The sequence below is a fragment of the Amborella trichopoda genome, chromosome 7, assembly GCF_054954075.1.
Source record: "Amborella trichopoda isolate Santa Cruz 75 chromosome 7, AtrichopodaSantaCruz75HAP2 v2.0, whole genome shotgun sequence".
In the NCBI taxonomy this organism is placed as follows: domain Eukaryota; kingdom Viridiplantae; phylum Streptophyta; class Magnoliopsida; order Amborellales; family Amborellaceae; genus Amborella; species Amborella trichopoda.
In genome coordinates this window covers 10,931,916-10,954,870 of record NC_142342.1, presented here as the reverse complement: position 1 = coordinate 10,954,870, position 22,955 = coordinate 10,931,916, and the positions used below count along the sequence as shown (strand labels likewise).

At 34.0% G+C, this 22,955-nt stretch overlaps 1 protein-coding gene across 3 annotated transcripts; it reads right to left on the bottom strand.

Annotated features, from left to right (window-relative positions):
- Positions 1-701: 701 nt before the first annotated feature.
- Positions 702-9,987, bottom strand: LOC18444030 (holliday junction resolvase). Of its 3 annotated transcripts, XR_002282624.2 has the most exons (8): positions 9,780-9,987; positions 8,422-8,523; positions 7,512-7,649; positions 7,290-7,379; positions 6,070-6,219; positions 3,112-4,742; positions 1,025-2,674; positions 702-914 (listed from the first exon to the last, which is right to left on the bottom strand). XR_002282624.2 is itself a non-coding variant. In XM_020673607.2 (7 exons), the coding sequence occupies exons 1-7, from the start codon at positions 9,840-9,842 to the stop codon at positions 1,771-1,773; spliced, it is 3,078 nt and encodes a 1,025-aa protein (XP_020529266.1). In that variant the 5' UTR covers positions 9,843-9,987; the 3' UTR covers positions 702-1,770. The 3 variants fall into 3 exon arrangements, 2 of the variants coding, with proteins under 2 accessions (XP_020529266.1, XP_006854270.1); XM_020673607.2 differs by having other exon boundaries at positions 702-2,674; XM_006854208.3 differs by having other exon boundaries at positions 702-2,674; positions 8,422-8,514.
- Between the last annotated feature and the right edge of the window lie 12,968 nt (positions 9,988-22,955).

Below are 22,955 nucleotides of genomic sequence, written 5' to 3'. Positions count from 1 at the left end.
CAATTTTGATTTTTTAAGGTTGATACGTTATACAAAAACCCCCCTTTAGTGTTTTTATAGTTCAACAGTAGGATATAGATAATTGAAATGTATTTGCGTGGCTATGAAAACATTTTATATCAGTCTGGTAGACTACCTGCATGTGCCTGAGGAAATTTGGGCAGTCCGTTTCAAATGGATGATGCAAGCGGCTATACCACCTTTTGTATAAACTTTATGCCGCTCCGACAATGCATCAACAAAGGCACTTAATAACACCTAAAAGTTTTACCTGGCCCTCTTTTAAATAGGGTATAGATATCGAAAGGCCAATTTTGAAATTAAAGTTTCTGATACTCGTAACTATATGAGATTGAGACATGTATCAATGTCTACATAACATAATTATGTAGCTCTGTGGCACAAAAGGAAATTCACCAGTGTTCTAATATGTGCTATTATACTAGTGTTTACTACTGGAGAGGATTCCCTAGGGTTTATCATATTCTCACCAATTTTTTGTTATTCCCATGGGTTGGGATATAAACAATGGCTCCAGCCCTACCGCCCATAGTTTCAAAAACATGCGTGAGACTACCAGTCCCCCCTTTTGATGTGCTTACCATGGGTTATTTTTCAAAGTCCCTAACGTTGTTTTTCTCGAATTGAAAACCTCACATGCAAAAACCATAAAATCCCCAATCGAAATTACATGTACATCATGAAGAAAAATACCAAGCCCTCCATATGGGGATTAAACTGCCTAAACACTTAGTATTTTTTGAAGCCTTCTGAAAAAATGTGGCATATCAAGGGAGTGCCTCCATGCCAACATGGTCCCCATGCAATTAACGTTTTAAAATGCATATGGAGTAGGTTACTGCAAAATAGTGTCACCATAACATAGTCACCAAATGCCCACCATATGCATTAGGCTGCAGGGGCACAAAATTAGCCACATTAGTTTGTAAGTTTGTAAAAAGCCTCGTGGAGAAATTGTTAATGAGAAAGAAAATTAATACTGAGAATGTGGATAAAGCATAACCAGTCAGCGCATCACTGTCCACTGAGAAAATGGATGGTTATGAAGACATGGTGAGGCCTGTCATTCTGGTCAAGTTTGTCCTCACAAAGTGCTCCATTGCCTTCATCTCAGAGGACGTTTTATGGACCATTGTTTTCCAATAGTCCTCGTGATTATATCGCACTTTTCCTTCGCCAAAGTAGTAAGTCAAGGGGGACCTCGAAGCTTTTTTGGTTTGAGTGGTGGAGCATTGAGACACAAGGCACAAACAATAAAACCTGGGAGATAAATACAACCCAAAGTTGTAAGTGACACAAATCTGTCCCTCAAGAAAATGTTCAACGATCCCATGATATTCTAGTGATTCAACTAGAACAAGAGAGCAATAGAGAACACATTTTGGTGTGGCAGCAAATTAAGTGCATCTTTGTTGTTTAAAGTTTAAACTTTGCTTCATCCCTAGTGATAGTGCCAAAACTTGATAATAAAACCTGAAATGGACCATCCATATTTTCCTGATGCACACATACCACATATGATCCACCATCAAATCAAAATAGCTGTAATATAGACTGCCCGTCCAATTCCAGGCTGACACTGCAATGGCTGTTATCCTTATTTGTACAAAGAGCATGTCATATCCTCCCACTCTCTAAAGCTCCAATACCACAATGTTCATAGCTCAAAATACTTTCCATTGATTCGGATCTCATATTTGTTAGTAAAACTACAAATGTTTCACAGATGAAATCTTACCAAACTACTCTTCAACCCCTCTCGTCGAGACTAGCCATGTGAGAAACTACATCCTCAAGGCAAGAGAGATGCACCGATAGCTCCTCTTGCATCTCTCTAGATTCACTGGAATGGCAGTCGTTTTGCTGCCTCCACCTCGCAAGGCCATCACTCATTGCCTTCAACCCTCTCTGAACCAAGGAGATTCCCTCATTAATCCCCTCAGGTAGCTTCCTCTTCTTTTGAAACTGACCATTATTGCCAAACCCGTTGCGCTTTGGCTCACAAACCAACTTCTCAATAACTTCTCGAAGAACTGCACCCTCTCTCACTAGCAATCCAAGCTGGTCTTTGCATGGAGACGGTGCAAGAAGAGCACCGTCTCTCTCTAGATATTTCCTCAATTCTGACATGAAATTCTCTTCATTTGGTTCTCTCTCCTGCTCAATCTCAAATGAGAGAGCTGCATCATGTGGCACAAAGCGCCACAGTTGGTTACAAGAAGTCCTAGCAGCAAAGTTGCCAAAAGCAGCAAGCCCCAAGTGGACCAGCGCCCAGTGTTTCTCTCTCAGCATGTTATGATAGAGTTCCCAAATTGCACGGCTTGATGGGCATTCCTCGCCCTCCGATATTTCCATGTGACTTAAACCTGCTAAGAATGCAGCCAGCGCAGGTTTACACAAGTGCAATTGGCCATCAGAGATGGTCGTATATGCAGTGAATAGACTTAGAAGCTCTGAGACGAGCTCATGCATCTGATCACATGCATATGCTTGCTTGATATGTGAGATTATTTCTAAGGTTTGACCAAGAAATTGGATGTATTGATCCTTTTTAGAAGTGTCTGTGATGCTTTTGAATCCATGAATCACAGTCATTGTGAACCTTAGAATTGGCCAGATGTACTTGTTGTCAATCTCATGGCCTTTAATCTGGCTGAAAATAGACGAGGAAGAAGTTTCAGGTAAATTCATCCATCAAATTCATCAAAGCATAATGCAAAACACACACACACACACATATGTTTACACATCATTCTAATGGTGATGTTAGGAAACCCTATTCCCAAAATTTTAAACAATAAATGCCTATAAGATATGTTATTCCTAAGTTTAGGAGAGGCAATACAGGAAATTCTCATACTCATATGGAAATGAAATTTAGGTTTTAATGAGATTCTCTTATCTTTTATTCTCTCCTAGTATCAGACAGGTTCTGAAATTACCTCTAACTCCCCTATCTTCAAAGTAAAAGCAATAAAGATATATTATATTTCATAGACAAATTTTGGGAGTGAAGTTTCCGTACATCACCATTAGAATGGTGTGTTGAAGAAACCCTTATATCTATATAAGAAAAATTCAGATACTTACTTGTGACTGAACAAAGATGATAAAGCATACACTGGTTCTCCATGAAGGCCAGGGATACTTGTCGAGCTTCTATCTACAAGATTTTTACTGTTGCTTTCTATAAACCCACAAAATGCAGTCAAGACTCTCCTAACAGCGAGCTTCCGTAAGTTCTCTGACAAGGAATCTAGTGGAAAACCTTCCATCAACAAGGCCAAGTGGAGGGCTACTGAAGCACCATTTCGGGCATTATCCTCACCAAAGAAACTACCATATATTCTGTCAATTGCAGATTGCGGAGTACAATTAAGAACTATACAAACTGATCTCGCCATCTTTCTTAGAGCTGAAGAAGGAATAGGGCCTTGTCCTGATGATGCCAAAGTCCAGATTAATGAACTGAGTTTATCAACAGTATCATTCAAGAGATCTCTTTCAGCATGTTGGGCTAGAAAGCACCACAGCTCTGTGACAATCTCTGAACAGAGAGGGTGAGGGTGCACAACATTGCAGAGTAGAAACTTCTCCACCTCCAACCATGCTAAACTAGAAGAAGCCACAATCATGAAGGTTTTCAGTGAATTCAGAATGTAATAAAACATAGGCTGCACAGCTATTTCAGGTGAAGTGGTCAAACCAGATACCTGGGGAATTTGTGTCAGCAGGGTAAACGAATATACATTTTCATTAATGAAGGCATCCAAAAGCCAATCTAGCTTCTTGGACAACATGAAAACCACTTCTTCTCCAAGGTCTGGAGAGTTTTTGAGAAGATTCACGAGCACAAACACCCGACCAAGTATCAAGTTCCTCATACTAGGGATATCTTCACAATTTGATGCCAAAGCTTCATCAGGGGCAATTTTTTCGTTGTCAATAGAACATATGTCTCCTTCTGATTTCATTGACTGCTTAGCAACATCAATTGGGAACAAAGAGTCCAGAATCTGTAACTTACATTCATTTTCCAATTCTAAAGAATTTAATAAGGTATGTATGAGAAGAAATGACGTGGGCTCCAAGAACTCGGCCAATGCATCACTTGCTGTTCCAAGATTTGTTTCTTTTCTCAGTTCAAGGCCCAAAGTTGATATTCTCAAGACACAAAACATGATATCCTTGAACACTTTTGAAGCTTCGCATGGATATCTAGAGCAAATTCTAACAGCATTGATTAAGTAAAACTTTATGGGAAGGAAAGACCTTTTCGCTTCAGTTACAGACAGGCTGCCTTTGAATGGGAGAGCCCAAGCTTCAGCTGTGCATTTTAGGGATTCCCTGGCTAGTGATACTAGAGTGAGAATAATATCTTCAACATTTATTTTATTAGCTAAAATAGCTTTACCAACTTCCAGTTGAAGTAGAGTGACAACTCCTTTCCAAGATACATTAAGAATAGAGACCAGGCCGCCTCCACCAGCAGCCGCAAGAATTCCCAATTTATAAAAGTTCTCTATTGTACAAGATGTCACATTAATGACATGATTCCTGTTATCCATGGTTTTGCAATCCATAGGATCACCATCTTCCTTACTGGTAGTCTCACAGGGTTCCAAGTTGATGCCTTGAGAATAGACCTTACATAGTTTGACAGCAGTATCTAGGATCTCTTGTGCAGCCTTCAGTACTTCAGATGCAATGGACTGCAACCTCTGTTTCATAAATCAAAATCAAAGGATGACTCCTGACTTTTCCTTTGAAGATAAAACTAAAAGTAAACAAAAATTGAACTGGAGCATTCTTTAATTACATAATTGATTTAAGAGAGTATATTACCATCCAATTGACTGAGGAGAAACCACAGTCCATGGACTATCACCATATACTGAAATGAATGGTGATGGAAAGAGAGATGGGACACACCAAAACAGGAGATGGACCAACGCTGGGTCCCATTCTCTCCCCATCATCATCCCAATGACTTATAGTTTTCCCATTATCCACTGGATTGTCATGTTCTCCTACATATTACAAAGAATTATGTACAAGGTAGATAATGATATACAACCTAACAAGACCACCATTGCTGATAATCAACATAGATAGCTTATCATATGTGAATTTCTTATGAAGTCATGGTAAGACAAATGCGAATGGATATGGTGACTGAGGATATGGCCCTGGATAAAATGAAATGGTGGAACAGGATTTGTGTAGCTAACCCCAAATAGTTGTGATAAGGCTCGTATGATGATGACAGTAAAACAATAAAGAACAAGGAAAGATTTGAATTTGCATTTCTTCAAATTTTGTTTTATTAAATGTTGAGCAGCATATTTAGACTGCAAACTAGGCATTAGTGAAGTGACAAGCTGGTATGAGTCCTGCCACAGACAATTTAAGCAACCTGGGATGAAAATTCTCCGCAGATACGGGAAGAACTTCATAATTATTACATTTTTAGATCACATTATGTCAAAGGATGCACATTTCAGGCAGGCTTTTGGCATCCAGGCAAAAGATTGCCAAGTACTAAAATTTGATGTTTTAAAACACAAAGTCAATGTCATTCGTTAATAACAAATTGTATTTATAATAACATAATGTATGAAACTTCAGAAAATTATAAACCAAGAAAAGAATTGAACTACACACAATTTTATTTTTAAATGTCATCATATTGTGCATATATATATATGTCATATTTCAAACTTAAGAAAGAGAAAACTCTTGAAAGCAGTGAATGAACACGGACCAGAAGAGGATGTATCATAGCCAAGATGGATCAAATCTTGCCAACATCATATAAACAGTTAGGTGGCCATGCCAATAGTGCATGGCCTCTCCTTTAATATAAGTAAAGTTAATTTCTCGGTTGAATTTTTCAAGAATATTCTAAAAATATCTAAACCGCTGGGTTTTGGCTTAGGTAGTGGGACATTTAAAGACGCAAGTTAATGAGTAATAAGTTGGAAGTTAATATGTATTAATTAAAACTCCTAGAACAACTTCTAAGAACTAAGAATTGAGAAACAATACCTTGATCTCTGAGATGGAAACTTTCAATAGGTTCAGCTGTTCAGCAATGAAATTCTCAACGACAAGCACAAAGGCATTTTCGAAGGACATGGGATGTCTTGTCAAGGCTGAAAAGGTGGCAGAGGAGAAGCTTAATGAATCCAGAACCAACTGCAACAGAAAGCACATATTGTGGTGAGATTCTCATATAATGAACTAAAGACCATCATCTCTCAATAATGAGATAAAGCACAAAGGCATCCGCCTTGTTAAATTTTTTTGGTGTCAACAAATTCATCAGCACAACATCCACATGGCAAATGAAGAAACTGGCATGGTAGATGACATATCCAATTACAAAGACAACATGAATTCATTGAACAAGAGAATCTTAAGCAGATTGAATTCAAGAATACCAGAAAAATAATGATAATCAGGCGCACACATGCTCACAAACACAAACATTCCTTGGGCTATTATTCTTTAGGAGTCCAAAGTCCAAACTGCCACCTCAAGTTTTTCACTTGGGGTTGTTGGACTCTCGAAGGAACAAAGTCAAGTTAACACCATTGTACTGGTTTCTAAATGTGCCAGGTTTGTCATAAGAGATCCAAATAACAAGATGGAAAATTTGGGATCTTGCTGCTTTTGGGTTCAGGGACAAAAGAAAAGTGTTGTGGCCTATTCAACCAGTTCAAGATAGTAAAGTTGCTCATGGGATCTACAAAACCAATGAAAGGCATGGGTTTCAAGATGCTGTCAAATCCTATTTTGATATTGATTCTCAATTCACAAATGAAAGAAATGAAGATGCAGATCCAGAAATATATTCCTCTGCTGTCACTTGCCACTGAATGATATAATAGAAATAAACTTTATTTTCAACAGAATACACTTGCAATCTAATCAATAGAATAATTGAGGAGATAAATAATATATAAAAGGCTCTCTAACTCCTAAGTAGTTCAGAGTGCTGAAATCTATCATCAAAAGCCTCTGAACAAAACATATATAGGTTTTTGTGCTAATGATACATAACAAAATAAAATGAAATTTAGAGAAACAAAATCACCATCTTGACCGTAAGTAGCAAAAGTCTCAAGTTGCAAGGAGTGTTACGTGATCATACATTCAAATTTACATACATATATACTCACTGCATGCATACGTCCATGCACTCACACACACAGAAAGATATGCATGCAGTAGGAGAACAAACAAGAAAAGCGTAACATGCTTACCTGAAAGAAAAGTTCTCTATGCCTTTCGTCCAGAGAGTCTTCCACATTAGAAAAATTTTCATGGAGATGTTTACCACACCATATGCTTGCCTATTAAATCAGGTTAGTTAATTGAACAAGGTCATCACAGCTTGAAAACATATTGAAACAACAGAGAAGACTACTCCAGAGGATGAACATAAAGCATATACAAATTCTATGTAAACCAACCACATGCATTACCTTTGTTGCGAGAATCAGAAATTGGCATAGACAATCAGGCATGTTTTCCAGTTTTAAGTACTTTGCAGCTACCTGTAGAATGGCTTTGTTGAGCTTGCAATGAGAGGTCCCAGTACATGTAGACTCCTCCCACAATGTCTAGACCATCATTAAGAAAGAAATATAGAAGAAGAGGCAGAATTGAACTCTGAAGATGGTATCACACACTCATACACGAAACCAAGGACACTTCGCTTTAATTCTAATACTACATAAACTGTAGTGAAAATTTTGTTATGTCTTTCTATTATCTGGGGTAACAGATAGCATCAAATAAAACATGAAGATATTGTGCGCATCAAGAAAATGGGCATGACAGTTCATTCTATAGTCAGCAAAAGAGTTAAAAACACTACGGTTTGAGTACCCAAAACTCAATCAAAAGAATTGCTTGAAATAGAACTTTTACATTTTATAGAAGCCTTGTAATGACCAAAAATGACTTCCGAAAAGAATTTCTCCAATCAAGAACATATTTCAAAGCTTCTACCAAAAACATCACAATGCTCCACAAATAAGACACAAAGAAAGGAGCTTGATAGGTCAAACTTTCGAAAACATTAGAAATTTTATTTACGTAAGAATAATGCAATGCATTGGTTCCTAGTCAGAAGAATTATGAATATCAGTTCTAAAATATTATTACCATATCAATTCTGCAACATGGTCTTGGTGTCCAAAAAACTCCACCTAGAAATTGTAAGAGAATAACATATAACACATGCCAGTCAGCAAGTTTGCCCTCTTAAGCATCTCATATAAGTAAGCATACTGGCTCCTTAATAAAACCATCAAAAACTATAAATTTGCCTTAGAATTTGACAATATTTTCCAGAAAATTAGAGAAAATCAATGTCAGGTGTAAGGATACAAAAAGGCATTCAGCAATGCTTGTTAACTCAGACCCATTAGATACGCCTGTCTCTTCAAGTTGATTGACGAGCGGAATACGAGCATCAAGAATCTGATTAGACTAAAGTATCACATCAGAATAGTGAAGGAATACAGACAATATCCGTACGAAATAATGTCAAAAGATAGAAAAAAACTAACATAAGAAAATGAAAAGATGCCTAAGACACAAGCTGATGCATGATACAAACTCCGAGAGAAAATGAACTATAAACCCAGTACATTAGCATCTTGACAGCAACAGAAAAAAGTGAAACCTTTGAAGTAATTAAAATAGTTAGTTCCTTGATCAATAGAGAGGTTTTCGCAGGTGGTTCTGTACAGAAATTCAGAAGTTCTCTGGTGAACAGGAAGCACCATCCCAGATTATAGGACATTGGATGTTCAACAGGATTCAAAGATCAAAAGGTGGCTTTGGTAAGATTTGTCTAGTACCTCTAACAAGCTGCTATAAAAGAAGTCTCAAGCATAGATGCTTCAAACACGATGTCCAAAAGTATTTGAGCTAAGTTCTTTATATATGACGCAGTTTTGGAATAAACATAAACACTTTTCCTGTGTATTCGGATCTACTCCAAAGTGATTCTCAGGGAAAATGGCCAATGCGTTGTATAAGGTATAAACAAGCTTAGTTCAGTACTTACATACACATTTGTTTTATAAGAGAGAGAACCACTAAAACTAAACTGCAAACAAAAAGTAGCATATTAATAAACTCCCTCAAGTTTGAGCATGTCTGTCCAGGACATATAGCGTTTCTCAGGTTTTTGGAAGATTTCTGAGCTAAAAAGCTTATATTAAGCACTGACATGTAAACTGGCAAAAATATCCAAGAGAATTAAAAACAAATTTCCATGATTTGAACCCAAACAAAAATTCCAAGAGAATTGAAAACAAATTTCCATGATTTGAACCCAAAAACCAGCAGCCAAATAAAAAGGCAAATTTAGCTTCCCCAAAAAAATTGGAATTCAGAATCTATTAAAAATAAAAATATTCAATAAATGATATCATCTAACCATCTCCTGCAGCAAAAAATAAAATTAAAAAGTAAGTACAAAGAGAAAAAACAAGTTAATAGATGATATAGGAGCACTGAGATCAAGAACTTGTAATTGACGAATCAATAAACCCAAACCCTGGAATTTAAACCTCTTAGATGCTCAAAATTGCAGGGTAGAAATTCAAAACCAGCAGAGGCAAGAAGTAAAATCAATTGATTCAAATACTAAAGCCATTTTCTCTGAGATCACAAATCAATGGGAGAAGGATAAGTGAAAGATAAAACTAAATGCAAATTAAAGAGCAAAAGGGAACCTCAGAAGCTTTAATGGCATGGAGGAGGCTCTGTAAATTGCTTCCACCTTCCTCCCCCTCCATTGTTGCCCTACTTTCCCGCTCTTTTCACCGGAGCCTCAACTTAAACCACGACCATGGTTAAGTGGACTCAAAATGCCCAATCATTTTCCTATTGACACGATAGTTCACTGGAAAAAGTTAAAAGTTTATATGAGGTTACAACTTTATTGGCACAAATAACGTTCAAGTAATCTAGACAGTCTAAGTAGACGGTATTTTTTTTAAAAGATGTGTCCAATCCATGTGGTCCAAATATGACCACAACAACAGTATATAAGTTGTATGTGACCCACTTCGTAGCCGTTCTCTTCGACTACAGTTCATACCACAATGTCATGTGAAAATTTATTTTTCGTTTTTTTTATAAAACATTGTTTGAATGAAATTTTGGGTATCCTATCATAGAATTAGGGCGAACATGGAAAAAATAAAAAACAAATATTTATTTTTAAAATAAATCATCAAAATTCTCCATGGATTCCCACTCATCGGCCCCTCGACCCAAAACTTGGAAATATTTGGTCGGTATTTCTACATGAAAATATTTTAATGTGAAAATTATGTTACACTAGTTTGATATTCGACAAAAACGAAAAACTATATCAAATTTTAGAAAAAGCAAAAAATTTAAAGAGAAAAACTATCTCATATGTTAAGTTTTAAGGAGAGAAAGTATATTAAAATTTAAGAGAAAAAACTAAATCTAAATTTTAAAGTGAGAAAGTACATAAATGTTTTTAGAGAGATAAACTATCTTAAAATTTATAGAGAGAAGTTTTAAAGAGTGGAACTATATTCAAGTTTTAGAGAGAGTAACTGCTCAAATTTTAGAGAAAGAAAGTACTTAAAACTTTTTAAAGAGAAAAAATATCTCAAATTTTTAGAGAAAAAAATTAACTCAAATTTAAAGTTTTAGAGAGAGCATCTTATAGAGAGAGAAACTATATCAAATTTTAGAAAAAGTCTTCAAAAGTTTTAGAGATAGAAACTATTTCAAAAATTTTAGAGAGAGAAATTATCTCAAATCGTAAGTTTTAGAGAGAGAAAGTATCTTAAAATTTTAGAAAGAGAAACTATATTAAATCTTAGAGAGAGAAACTATATTAAATTTTAAAGAGAGAAATAGACTAAAAATTTTTAGAGAGAGACTTTTAGGTATTTTAAGAGAGAAACTATATCAAATTTTAAGTTTTAGTGAAAGAAAGTATATTAACATTTTAGAGATAGAAACTATATCAAATTTTAGATAGAAAACCTAGAAAATTTTAGAGATAAATTATCACAAATTTTTTAGAGAGAAACTGTATAGATTTTAAGTTTTAGAAAAATAAAATATCTTAAAATTTTAGAGAAAGAAACTACATCAAATTTTAGATAGAAAAGGTACCTGAAATTTTTAGAGGGAGAAATTATCTCATATTTAAAGTTTTATAGAGAGAAAGTATATTAAAATTTTCGATAGAGAAACTATATCAAATTTTAGATCGAAAAATTAACTAAATTTTTTACAGAGAAACTTTCTCAAATTTTAAGTTTTAGAGAGAGAATATATATTAAAATTTTAGAGAGAGAAATTATATCTAAATCTTAAAAAGTGAAACTCTATCAAATTTTAACTTTTGGAGAGATAAAGCATCTTAAAATTTTAGAAAGAGTGACTATATCAAATTTTAGATAGAGAAAGTACTTGAAACTTTTTACAGAGAAGCAATCTCAAAACTTTTAGAGAAAAACTATATCAAATTTTAAGGTTTAGAGAGCGAAAGTATCTTAAAATTTTAGAGAGAAAAATTATATCAAATTTTAGAGAGATAAACTATTTGAAAATATTTAGAGGGAGAAACTATAAAAAAAAAAATTAGAAATAAAATCTATCTCAAAATTTAAGTTTGTGAGAGATAGTATCTTAAAATTTTAGAGAAAGAAACTATATCAAATTTTAAAGAGAGAAACTACTTGAAAAATTTTAGAGAGAGAAATTATCTCAAAATTTTTAAAGAGAGAAACTATCTCAAATTTTTAACTTTTAGAGAAAGTGTATTAAAATTATAGAGAGAAACTATATCAAATTTTAGATTGCCAAAGTACCAAAGAAATTGAGAGAGAGAAAGATCTCAAGTTTTAGAGAGAGAGTATATTAAGATTTTAGAGAGATAAACTATATCAAATTTTAAAGAGAGAGTAATTAAAATTTTTTAGAGAAAATTATATTAAATTTTGTTACCAATAGAAATGAAAATGCTTGTAAAGAATCAATCAATTTTATATTGTATATACAAGAGATTTGAAAAATCCACGACAATAATCCTTGATATTTGAAATCCATAGACTTTTTTGGATTTCAAATAACCAAACAATTTTGTTTTGTCACAATCATTTTCGAACAACTTTGGATAAAAACTCCAAAGTTTAAAGGCGTTATGATCAAATTTATGGATTTGATATTAAAACTTGAGAAAATCCCATGCTTCGTTCAAAGTCTTTCAGATTTCACCTTTTATTGGCTGCTATTTGGCGATTTGTCAGTATGAATTGTGGGAGTCATCCTTAAAGTATTTAGGAAGAAACCTGGGCAAAAAACTTTTAAGAATCGATGAGTTATGATCATTTTATTGGCCTTTTTTATAAAATTCAGCTCTCTCTATTTTTTGCGCAATTTCTCTCTACAATATAACCCCCAGTTAGGTTTTAAACCCCACAACAAACTCTATAAATGTTTAGAGGACAGAGTGAAGATCTTATCTGCCAAAATTTCAGCATGAAATGCTTCATGGATGTGAGATATGAATCATAAAGTGGATCAAGGTCACAGGGACTACTAAGCATAAATCCACTTTTGATCATACTTTTTGTTTTGATATACCTATTGATCTGTGTATTCGGAACACCATCAATATTTACACGGATGGACAACTCTTCGAATGAAGATCAACAAATCAAAATTTGAGCTTATTTGACCGTGAGGATTATGAGATCCTTAGGAGTACAAAAACTCACTAGTTGCTATAAATTGCACATGATCTGCTAAACCACAGCTACAGTGGTCCCTTGAGGTCTGCCAAGGAACACTTAAAAAATAGCACTTCTCTATGTTGTATTAAGCTCAAGTTTGCAATTTATGCTTTCCAAGAGAGTATCTTTCTTTCATAAAAATTGTAGTTCATTCGACCATAAATTTATAGGGGGTTTCTTTGTAAATTTGAGGTCATTTTGGTTCCAGACTGCGATCCCTCAATGGTATTTAATTTTTTGGGCTCATTTGATGTGGTTTGAACTGATTTTTGGATGACACCTTCAAAACTTATTAGATTGGAGTTTGGAACCCTTGATGCCTGTTCAGAGCATGTTTCACCAAACTTTTCAACCATCCATTCAGCAGTATGACCCTGCAGCTTGCTCTGATCATCTTAGATTTTTCTTATGAGTCATTTTGCATCATTTCATTTCAGGGGGTTGCAAGTTTAGACCGGATCCCAAATTAATTTCACTCATTGTATCCACTTTCAATGATTCATGCAATTTTTCGGCAGTTACTGTGCCGAAGGATTGTTTAGCCAGTCTACCTAATGCCTCACCTTGCGATTGCTGAGCCACTTTTTAGACTTATCATCATATTTTCTTCACTTATATGAAAAGATGGGTTTCCTTAAAGGTCTTAAATTCTTGGTTTCACCTGCTAGGGACCATATTCTAGTTCTGTCCTCCACACTCAAAGTGGCTGCCTCTTAGATGATTTTAAATGCAGCAAAACACCCCCAAGACAATAAGCTCGAGAAGCCTTGTTGCAACTGAAAAAATTTCAAAATACAATCTTTGTTATGTTCCTAGATATCAAAGAGATCAAAACCAGAAAATTGAAGTGCAAAATTAGAAGCACTCTAGAAAGATAGTCGCAGTTCGGACTCCCTCGCATCCATACACAAGGCATACAGGGTTTATATCAATTCTAGAGTCTCATATCTATACACATGGTTTCTAATTTGAGTTCTTTACTGCCTTTATAACCATCGGTCAAAGGTGGTGCTTTCTACAAAGATTGGGTGTAACTGAAACAAATTGCCCACAAGCTCTGGTCTGTGTGTTTGGAGTCATGATCTCTTCTCAAACTTTCTATCATATCTCTTCTCAAATTTTCATTAGTACATATTTTAGCAAATCAAAGAGAGAGAGAGAGTCAGGATTATATATATATATATATATATAAGTGTTGTGTTACTATCATCAATGACTGCCCCATTATGTGAAGTACTTCTTTTGACTTGAGTACTTCGCTTGTGATTAGCCTATTGATAATTGTTGTGACACTTCTTAGGTTCCAGGTCCTCATTGACCTGCCCATAGTAAACATGTCATTTCCCAATCATTTAGCCACATAAAAAAACTTTACTATTTTCAAAATGACCCAATATTACTCATGTCATTTTTCTTCATGTTCCTCAATTTCTTTTGATTAGCAAACCTATATTTCCAAAAGTCAAATCTAGTTCTCTATTTTCTCTCTTCATCTTCCTATGAATTATTCTTTTTCTAAGAACCTCTCTCTCTCTCTCAATGTTCTTCTGCCTTTGTCTCCTGGATGCCCGTTTTTTTTAGCCTTTTTGCCTTTTATATCTTCGCCTTCGCGGCTTTTCTTTTTCCAAAAAAAGAAAAAATAAAGATTTGTATGCCTTGTCAGTAATTATCCTCCTCACGGTAAAATAAATTCGGTGCCCTATGCATGCACCACTTAAAACTAACAATGGAATTGAAAATATATAGGGTTGCCCTATTCATCCCCTTCAGAACTATCGCCATCATACCTCTCCTCGAACCGTCCTGACCATCTCTGTCATGGTTATGATTCTATCTCCTACTCTATGGTTCTCTTGCTCCGCCGGATTCCAACATCTACCATACTAGGTAAGTGCTTTGTGTGTGTGTGTGTGTTTGAATTCTTTTTACATAAAAATTCCCCAAAAAAAGCCTATTTTCCACATTTGTTTATGTATGTGTGTTTGAGCTTGATACAATACTTTTGTTCATCGCACATGTACTATTCCTATAAAACTTTACTGTGGAAACCTCACTTAATCTTCTTATCAAAGAAATTGAACTTTATAATTCTTGTCTTCAATTCAAATAACCCTAGTTAGATTTCTTTGCAAGCGTGCATCATGTGGTATGCCTGGGGTTGAAGATTGAGATGCAAATGGTAGTAAAAATTTTGGATTTCCCTTTTGTCTGCAAGATATATGTTATCGAGGAGATGTTTAGAGTAGTATAAAAATTCATATATTTTAATTTTTTTAGAATTAATATTTGAAATATAATATATTTTAGCTTTTCTAGAATTAATATATGAAATATAATATATTTTAACTTTTCTAGAATTAGTAAATGAAATATACCATTTTCAAATTTGAATACGGTCTCCATTTTTAGAATGATGTGAGGCCTAAAAACGTGTTAATGCATTGTACCTCGGTTATTGGGGGTTTCAAATTTCAAATTTTTCATATAAAAATTACACGATTACTTTTCAACTAAATTACAGAGGTCAAAATGGTAAATAAAATACTAACCATTTTTGGCTAATTTTCTTATATCACCTCCATGGAAATCCTTACCAATAAAAGGGAGAGTATATACCATGGGGAAATTGGGTATAGTAAGCTATTTATCTCCATCGTCTACTTCAATGATGGACAGTAAAGATGAATTGTTCCTCCACATTCAATCCTTACTTGTGTCCATCAAGCGGAAGGCATGGTTCATGTCCACCATTTTAATGTGCCCTGTATGTACTGGTTACGTAGGGAAAAAGTTCACATAAGGTATCAATTTTATATGTACAAGTAAGATGCACCTAAAAAACCCATTAGAGAAAGGTTGTTTTTATGTTGGAAAACCCTCAAATTGATCATCTCAACCTCGATATTCATAGACATAGACTTTAAAAAAAAAAAAGAATTTTTAGTCCTAAAATTAATTCATTTTCTAACACATTATTTGGACCATCCATTCTCAATATTTTCAAGTGTTTATAGATATGCTTGATCGTCACTATTTCTAGATCTTTAAATTTGTTAATTGGGGGCAACAATAGATTTTCATGTCATCACAATACTTTGTGGTACCAAAACTCCATTTTTGGCATAGTTTTGAGGTACACCTTACTTCAATAGTATAAAGTTGTCACCTTATACAACCCTCACCTTTTACATAAAGTAGTTTGGCACTGTTTCCCATCAATAAATAGTAAATAAGGTACGTCAAATGGCTAACCAATTTCATTGATTTTTCTTTGGATGGTTCTGTAGGAAATCTATAGAACACAATTTCGAAAGAAGATTTAGCAGGGAAAATAACATTAAAGAGTGCAATTATTTCGCAAAATCATTAAATATCTTCTAAGATTTTATTTACTACAGTGTACATTTTTTAAGTTTCATTTCATAAGGGTACCTCATCAAAAAATTACAAAATCACCCCTCTTCAGGATTGAGAACTGAGCAACCAATGGCATTTTGTTATTCTGGCCTACTTAAGTTTCTAGTGCCAAATTACAAAAATATGCCTTGTTGTTTAGGTTTGGAAAAATAGACTAAGATACGCCTGGTTGTTTGCGTTCAGAATATGGGACTAACATAAATTTTTTTTTTTTTGGGGGGGTGGGGGGGGGGGGGGGAGTACTTCAATGGGGAAGACATGCTCCTACCCATTTTTTTAAGTAGATTAGAAGTTTAGATTTTTGAAGGTGTTAGTGGGGTGGTGTTAGTGGTCGGAATGGAACATACAATGTGGTGACTAGGTGAATGTGCTTTCCCTAACCTGTATTTCTGAACAATTTTTTGAGGAAACTTAAAAAACAAACATGGCAGTTGGATATGAGATCTTTGGGCTTTCTTAATGACTTTGTAAAATAATTTTAGTTTAACGATATTTTTGCTATTTCATAAAACATACATAATTTAATCAACAGAATAGCCTCATAGCAGATCAGAAAGCATGGGGTAGTTATGAGTCAGAAAAAATTATCCCAACATGTTCATTTTTTAAAATAATTTACTGCATTATAGTTTATTGTTTAAATAAACAAAAATTAAGAAACCTTTCACAGGTGATCCACTCAATGGAAATCTTGTTGGAAAATACCCATTATCAGAAGCATAGAACTCTTTAATCTTCTGTGTTGGCATCAAGGTTTCCAATTTGTGAAAAATGAAAATATATTATGATCCATATGATCATGATTACAATCCGATCATAATGACCACAATCGGAAGGTATGATTTTTGGCATGATTGTTCCAACTTCGCTCTTTCGACCATCATCGAAAGTTATTGATGGGTAGTGATAACCCCTACAACCATTTGCTTGAAATGAACAAATAAATTATTGTATATTTGGGAATAAACTATACATCCACACTTCTAACTTCATTTTCAAAAATGTTAAGGTGTACGGCCCTATGTAGTATTTAAAGAGAGAGGCATATCCCCCTCTCTATTATTATAATTGCAAATAAATATTCAAGTTTATGGAAAGCCTATGGACCCCTTCCAAGTTAAAAAGAAATAATCTCTAACTTCTTTATATTTTTCTACTGCTTAAATTATAATATTTGTCATTTTTTATTTTTCTAATGTATCCAAACTCTAGAAAAACTCCCCCTATTTTTTTCTCTTCCTCATCCAAATTCTATTTATATAATGTAATTATTTGGTGGAAAAAGAGAGTCAATATTGTAATATGGACAATAAATAGAATAAGAAGATTGTTAAATGTCAGTTTCTTATAACTTGGAGCAATTCACGAAGTATCTGTATTTTTCGGTTTTTTTTTCATCTCAACCAAAGCAATGGAGAACAATGTAGACCAAAATCAAACACAAAATAGCTTGTAATACCATGTATCAAACTATGTTTTCATATGGATTACTATAAATTTGAGGACAATAAATAGAATAAGAAGATGGTTAAATGTCAGTTTCTTATAACTTACAGCAGTTCACAAAGTATCTGTATTTTTCGATTTTTTTTTCATCCCAACCAAAGCAATGGAGAACAATGTAGACCAAAATCAAACACAAAATAGCTTGTAATACCATGTATCAAACTATGTTTTCATATGGATTACTATAAATTTGAATGTCAAAACTAGTCCCTTATAAAATTATAATATGAAAAGGAACCTCTTTTTTCTTGGTTTGGATTACTAGTGAAAGGAAGCATTTTTCTCCTTGATATGGAGGTCTAAATCCTGATACCCTTCAAATTTATTCCAACACTGAGTTTTTTCAACATTCTAAAATTAAATAAAAAAGCATGGTAGGGGTGAAAATGTATATTTCCATACCTTTATTTTGTAAACTTGCTATTTACAATTATAATGTCTCTTAGAATTGTCTTGGAATTTCTTGAAATTTGGATTTATTTATTTTCTTATCTTGTTTTCAAAACAAAGGAATTTACTTTCTTAGAAAGTGAGCATACTATTGTTTTACGAAATTCTGTCATATATATGGTGGAAGCATAACTTGATAACCTTTACTCTCTTTGTTTGGTAAATAGAGTCCTCATTGAAGTCCATCAAAGCAATTTAGCAGCTTGATGAACAGTTCATTTCAACCTTACTTTTTAATGATTAGTGGTTGAAGAAGCATTTAGCATATTGTTTGTGTGGTAAATGCTAATTATATTTTACAAAGTATAAAACCAAGATTTTAAAAACTTATTTATTTGTTTAAGTTATAGTGACCATGATAATGTAGTACCCTTTATATAAGATGACAATCTCCACCCACAGATGTCTACCATGACGGTGGAGATGATACATAGCTCTGTCTGATGGACACTATCTATAACTCTGCATGGCTGAAAATGGTAGGCTTTGTAACAAACTTCGCAATGTATTAAAGGTAATGGTGGATCAAGATCCAAAATAACTCAATCTTTTGAATCATAAGAAGTCCTCGTGTTCTCTTGAAGATTTGGATCATAGGATTTTTATTGAATCTATTATCAAAGTTCTCTTAAAAAAGGTACCCCTTCTCTATGTCTGATATATCACATGATATTTTTTGATGTTTTACTTTCCAACATCCAGAAATTATCTCTCAAGCCTAGTATCTTTTTCCTCTTTGTGCAATTCATCTCACTCTATCTCTCCAAGGCTTTACAAAGTCATATCTCGCCCCTTCATCACCATTCCTTCTGATTGAGGATTCTCTCTTTTAGTCTTCAGAGCCCATGAATTACCCATTGCCAGGTAAGCAAGAGTGTGCACACACGCACGTGTATTTGTATGCACACAAACACACGAGCGTGTGTGCACGTCTTCCTCTCTCTCTCTATCTAAGCTTTTACTTTCTTCAATTTTACTTGTTTTTGCTTGTTGATCTGCTCCATTTCTATCACTCTAAACTTGCAAATAGTACTAATTAGTCCACAAAACAATACAACTTGCGGTTCAAGTACATCGCCCGTTAAAAACTATTGAAAGTCGTCGCATTAACTAAGAGATCAAATATTTAGTATTTCATCCATATTTACAAGGGAATATACACTACAATATCATATATCTTTTGTTATAAGGAGGTCAATATTATTTTTAGACATTAGATGTCGCTTGGGGTATGTTACAAAGTTTGAATTTTTGTTAAAGTTTTGAAGCTAGTCAACAACACACTCACGACCACCATGGAGTGATTGTGACTTCCTCATACTAAAACCAAATGGTCTCTTTGTATACCTTTCTTTTGGAACAGTTGGCAAAGGTAAATTGTTAAATTCTTGAAAACTTAGATATATTTAGATAAATTTCCATAAAAGTTATGCGCAATCATAGAGTTTATTTAAACTGGAGTATTCAATTCAAGTGCTGCCTCATATTCAAATTTAAGTTTCATGCAATGAGGGAGAGCATCTTGAAAATGAAATGGTTTGATTACCTTGCTCAGAGCATGGAAAACAACTGAAATCATGAGTACAAAGGAATGTAGTAGATGATGACCATTTTGGTTATGGCCAAATAAAAGATATGCGTTGAGAGTATTCGAAAGCTCTAGGCAGAGGAGATTATTGGGATTTGAGCAATTGTTTCATGCGGGCTGGATCGTATTTCTACAATATACGGTCCACAGGTATAAAGCATCCATCTTAAAAAAGGATACAAATAGATGGTCCGTTTAAAACAATTGTAATTAACGGTCCAAATGTTTTTAATATAATTATTATTTCTATTTTTCAAATTTTATAATTTTTTTTTCATATCCATAATCTCCATTTTAAAAATTGTATATTCTCTAAAAATTATCTATTTATATTTTAAAAAATATATTTATTGTCAGCATTTTTACATGTGCTTTGGCCGCATACTAACCGTATCCTTTGAGATTTTGGGTCGATGTGGCCAAGAGGGGGTTAAAGAGATTTACCAAATAAAGTGTGTACGACATTGATGGCAGAGTTTCGATTGAAATGAAGCTTGTTCCTATGGAGCACATTGTAAACTTACGTCCTCGGGTAATAGACGTAAACTCTAGTTCTAATATTTTGGGTCTGCTTTCAAATCACCGTATGCGCATTTAAAAATAGAACGGATTTTTAAGTTTCCAAAAATTGGATGCTCTCAATTCAATCTTGGCACGTTCATTTATTTCTTCAAACAAGAGTATGATCCATTTTTTCACTTATAAGGTTGGTTGCCGGGTTAAAAAAATTAAATCCACAAAATTCAATATCATTAAAATATTCTTGGTAAGTGCTACATGTGTGTATTTTGTATGTAAGTTTGAACTCTTTTTACATAGGAAAATTGTTTAGTGTGTCCAATCCGGCACTTGTTAATATGTGGGCTTGGAGATCTACATCGTCCACCAAAACCGGGTCCCATAAATAATAGCCCTCCAAAGAAAAATTAAAATCAATGTCTCAAATATTTTCTCTAAAAAATATCATTTTCTAAATATTTAAAATTTACTTATTTTTACATATTAATAATCTCCAATTTGAAGATTATATATTCCCTAAAAATTAGGACCAAATTCTAAAAAGGAAAAATTATTAAGAGGCCTGTATTTCTACATGTGAGAGTCCGTAGGCTCATAGAAACCGTATCTTTTTACGTATAAGTTCCCAAAAAGAAATTATTTTCCATACTAGGTTTTCTCTCTCTAGTTTCTCTAAATAAAGTTCTAACCTTTTTGAAAATGAAAGTTTATGGGCTTACAAAACATCGGTGAAAATAAACACTAGGCCTCATTGATGGGTGGATTTATAAAAAATTAGCTAGAGTTACCTCAAAATGATTATTTTCGTAGGGCCAAGTCGGGAAATTTCTTTCATTTGCCCTTGACTATGTCCAAACCCCATTTATTTGATGCTCTTTTAATAGATTTTTGCTCGATTCTCTTCCACAATTTAATAGAGTATCTTGTGATAATTTTCGAATAACTTTGGACAAAAATACTTTTGAGGAAGTTATGATCAAATTTGTGGATTTGATATTCAAACTTGAGAAAATCCCATGCTTCTTTTAGAGTCTTTCAGAATTCACCCTTTATTGGCTGCTATTTAGCGATCTGTCACTATGAATTAGGTAGAAACCTGGGAAAAAAACCTTAAGAATCAAGGAGTTATGATCATTTTATTGGCCTTTTTTATAAAATTCAGTGGTATCTATATTTTGGCCAATTTCTCTCAACAATCTAACCCCTAGTCACCACAACAAACTCTATAAATGCTTAGAGAACAGAGTGAAGATCTTATCTGCAACAAGAAATGCTTCATGGATTGTGACATATGAGTCAAAAAGTAGATCAAGGTCACGGAAACTACTACGTATGAATCCACTTTTGATCTCATACTTTTTGCTTTGGTATACCTATGAATCATGTTAGGAACACCATCAATATTTACATGGATGGACAACTCTTTGGATGGATAACAACATGTCAAATTTTTAGCTTATTTGACCATGGGGATCATGAAATATGATCAAAGCTTTAGGAAAAAAAAAACCTCATTACTCGCTGCAAAATGCTTATGAACTGCTAAATCACAACTATAGTATATAGTTTTTGGCTTGAGTATGGTGATCCCTTGAGGTCTGCCAAAGAACACTTAAAAAAGTAGCACTTTTCTATGTTGGATTAGATTGAAGTTTACAATTTAAGCTTTTCAAGCGAGTGCCCTTCTTTCATAAAAATTATGGTTTATTGTGAAAGTTGAACAAGGTGATCTAGCACGGTGTATATAATTTTAAATTTTTCTTTTTCTTACCGATTAGAAGACTTACAATACTCCAAATACAATAAAATTGATTTTGAAATAAACAAATAAATGAAAGTGAATTCCTCTTGCTGCCACTAATTACAGCTTCTTTTATGGAATAAACAAAAAGTAATAGAATGTTATGGTAATAGGAAAGGTACAAGAAAGAAAATACTGCAAAGTACAAAGTAAAAGATGCCGGTGATTACCTCAACCAGGCTTAGTACACCCCTCATTGGGTCTCTTCCTTCAATAACGCACGGGATCAATGGTCTTTCTCGGATTTATAAAGTGTGTGAAAGCTTAAGGCTCAACTATTACTATATGAGAGTATAAGACATCTAGAGTTTAAGGCCCCAATGCTTTAACCAAATGAGTAGGATGTGCCCCCTCTTAATTGCCTACGTAGGGCATGGTCCCCTTTTTTACTACCAACCCTTTTAGAAATATCTTGAGATGAGAGGAGAGAAATGAACCTTAAGTGTGGCGCGTCACCCTTCTATAGACAGAGTTGAGAAGTGTAGAGAATTATGGGAAAAGATGCCTCTATTTATAGATTTTTCTTGGAATTAGTCATCTTTAGTGAGATAAGATCCAGACCATTGATCATAGGAGACCTGTGGGATGAGATATATAAGCCATATATTCTTTAGATCAGCCGTCATGATTAAAAAGAAGATGCTAGCACATTTTTCCTTTAGATTCCTAAACCTAATCCCATCAAATATTGAAATACAAAAAATAATGTCATATTTTCTTATCTTATGAATAATGTCTCTTTTTTATACCATCTTTGAATAGTCAAAGTTCTTAAAACTCAAAACATTACATTTCGAATATTCAAACAATCTTTCAATTTCAATTTTTCCATAAGATGATA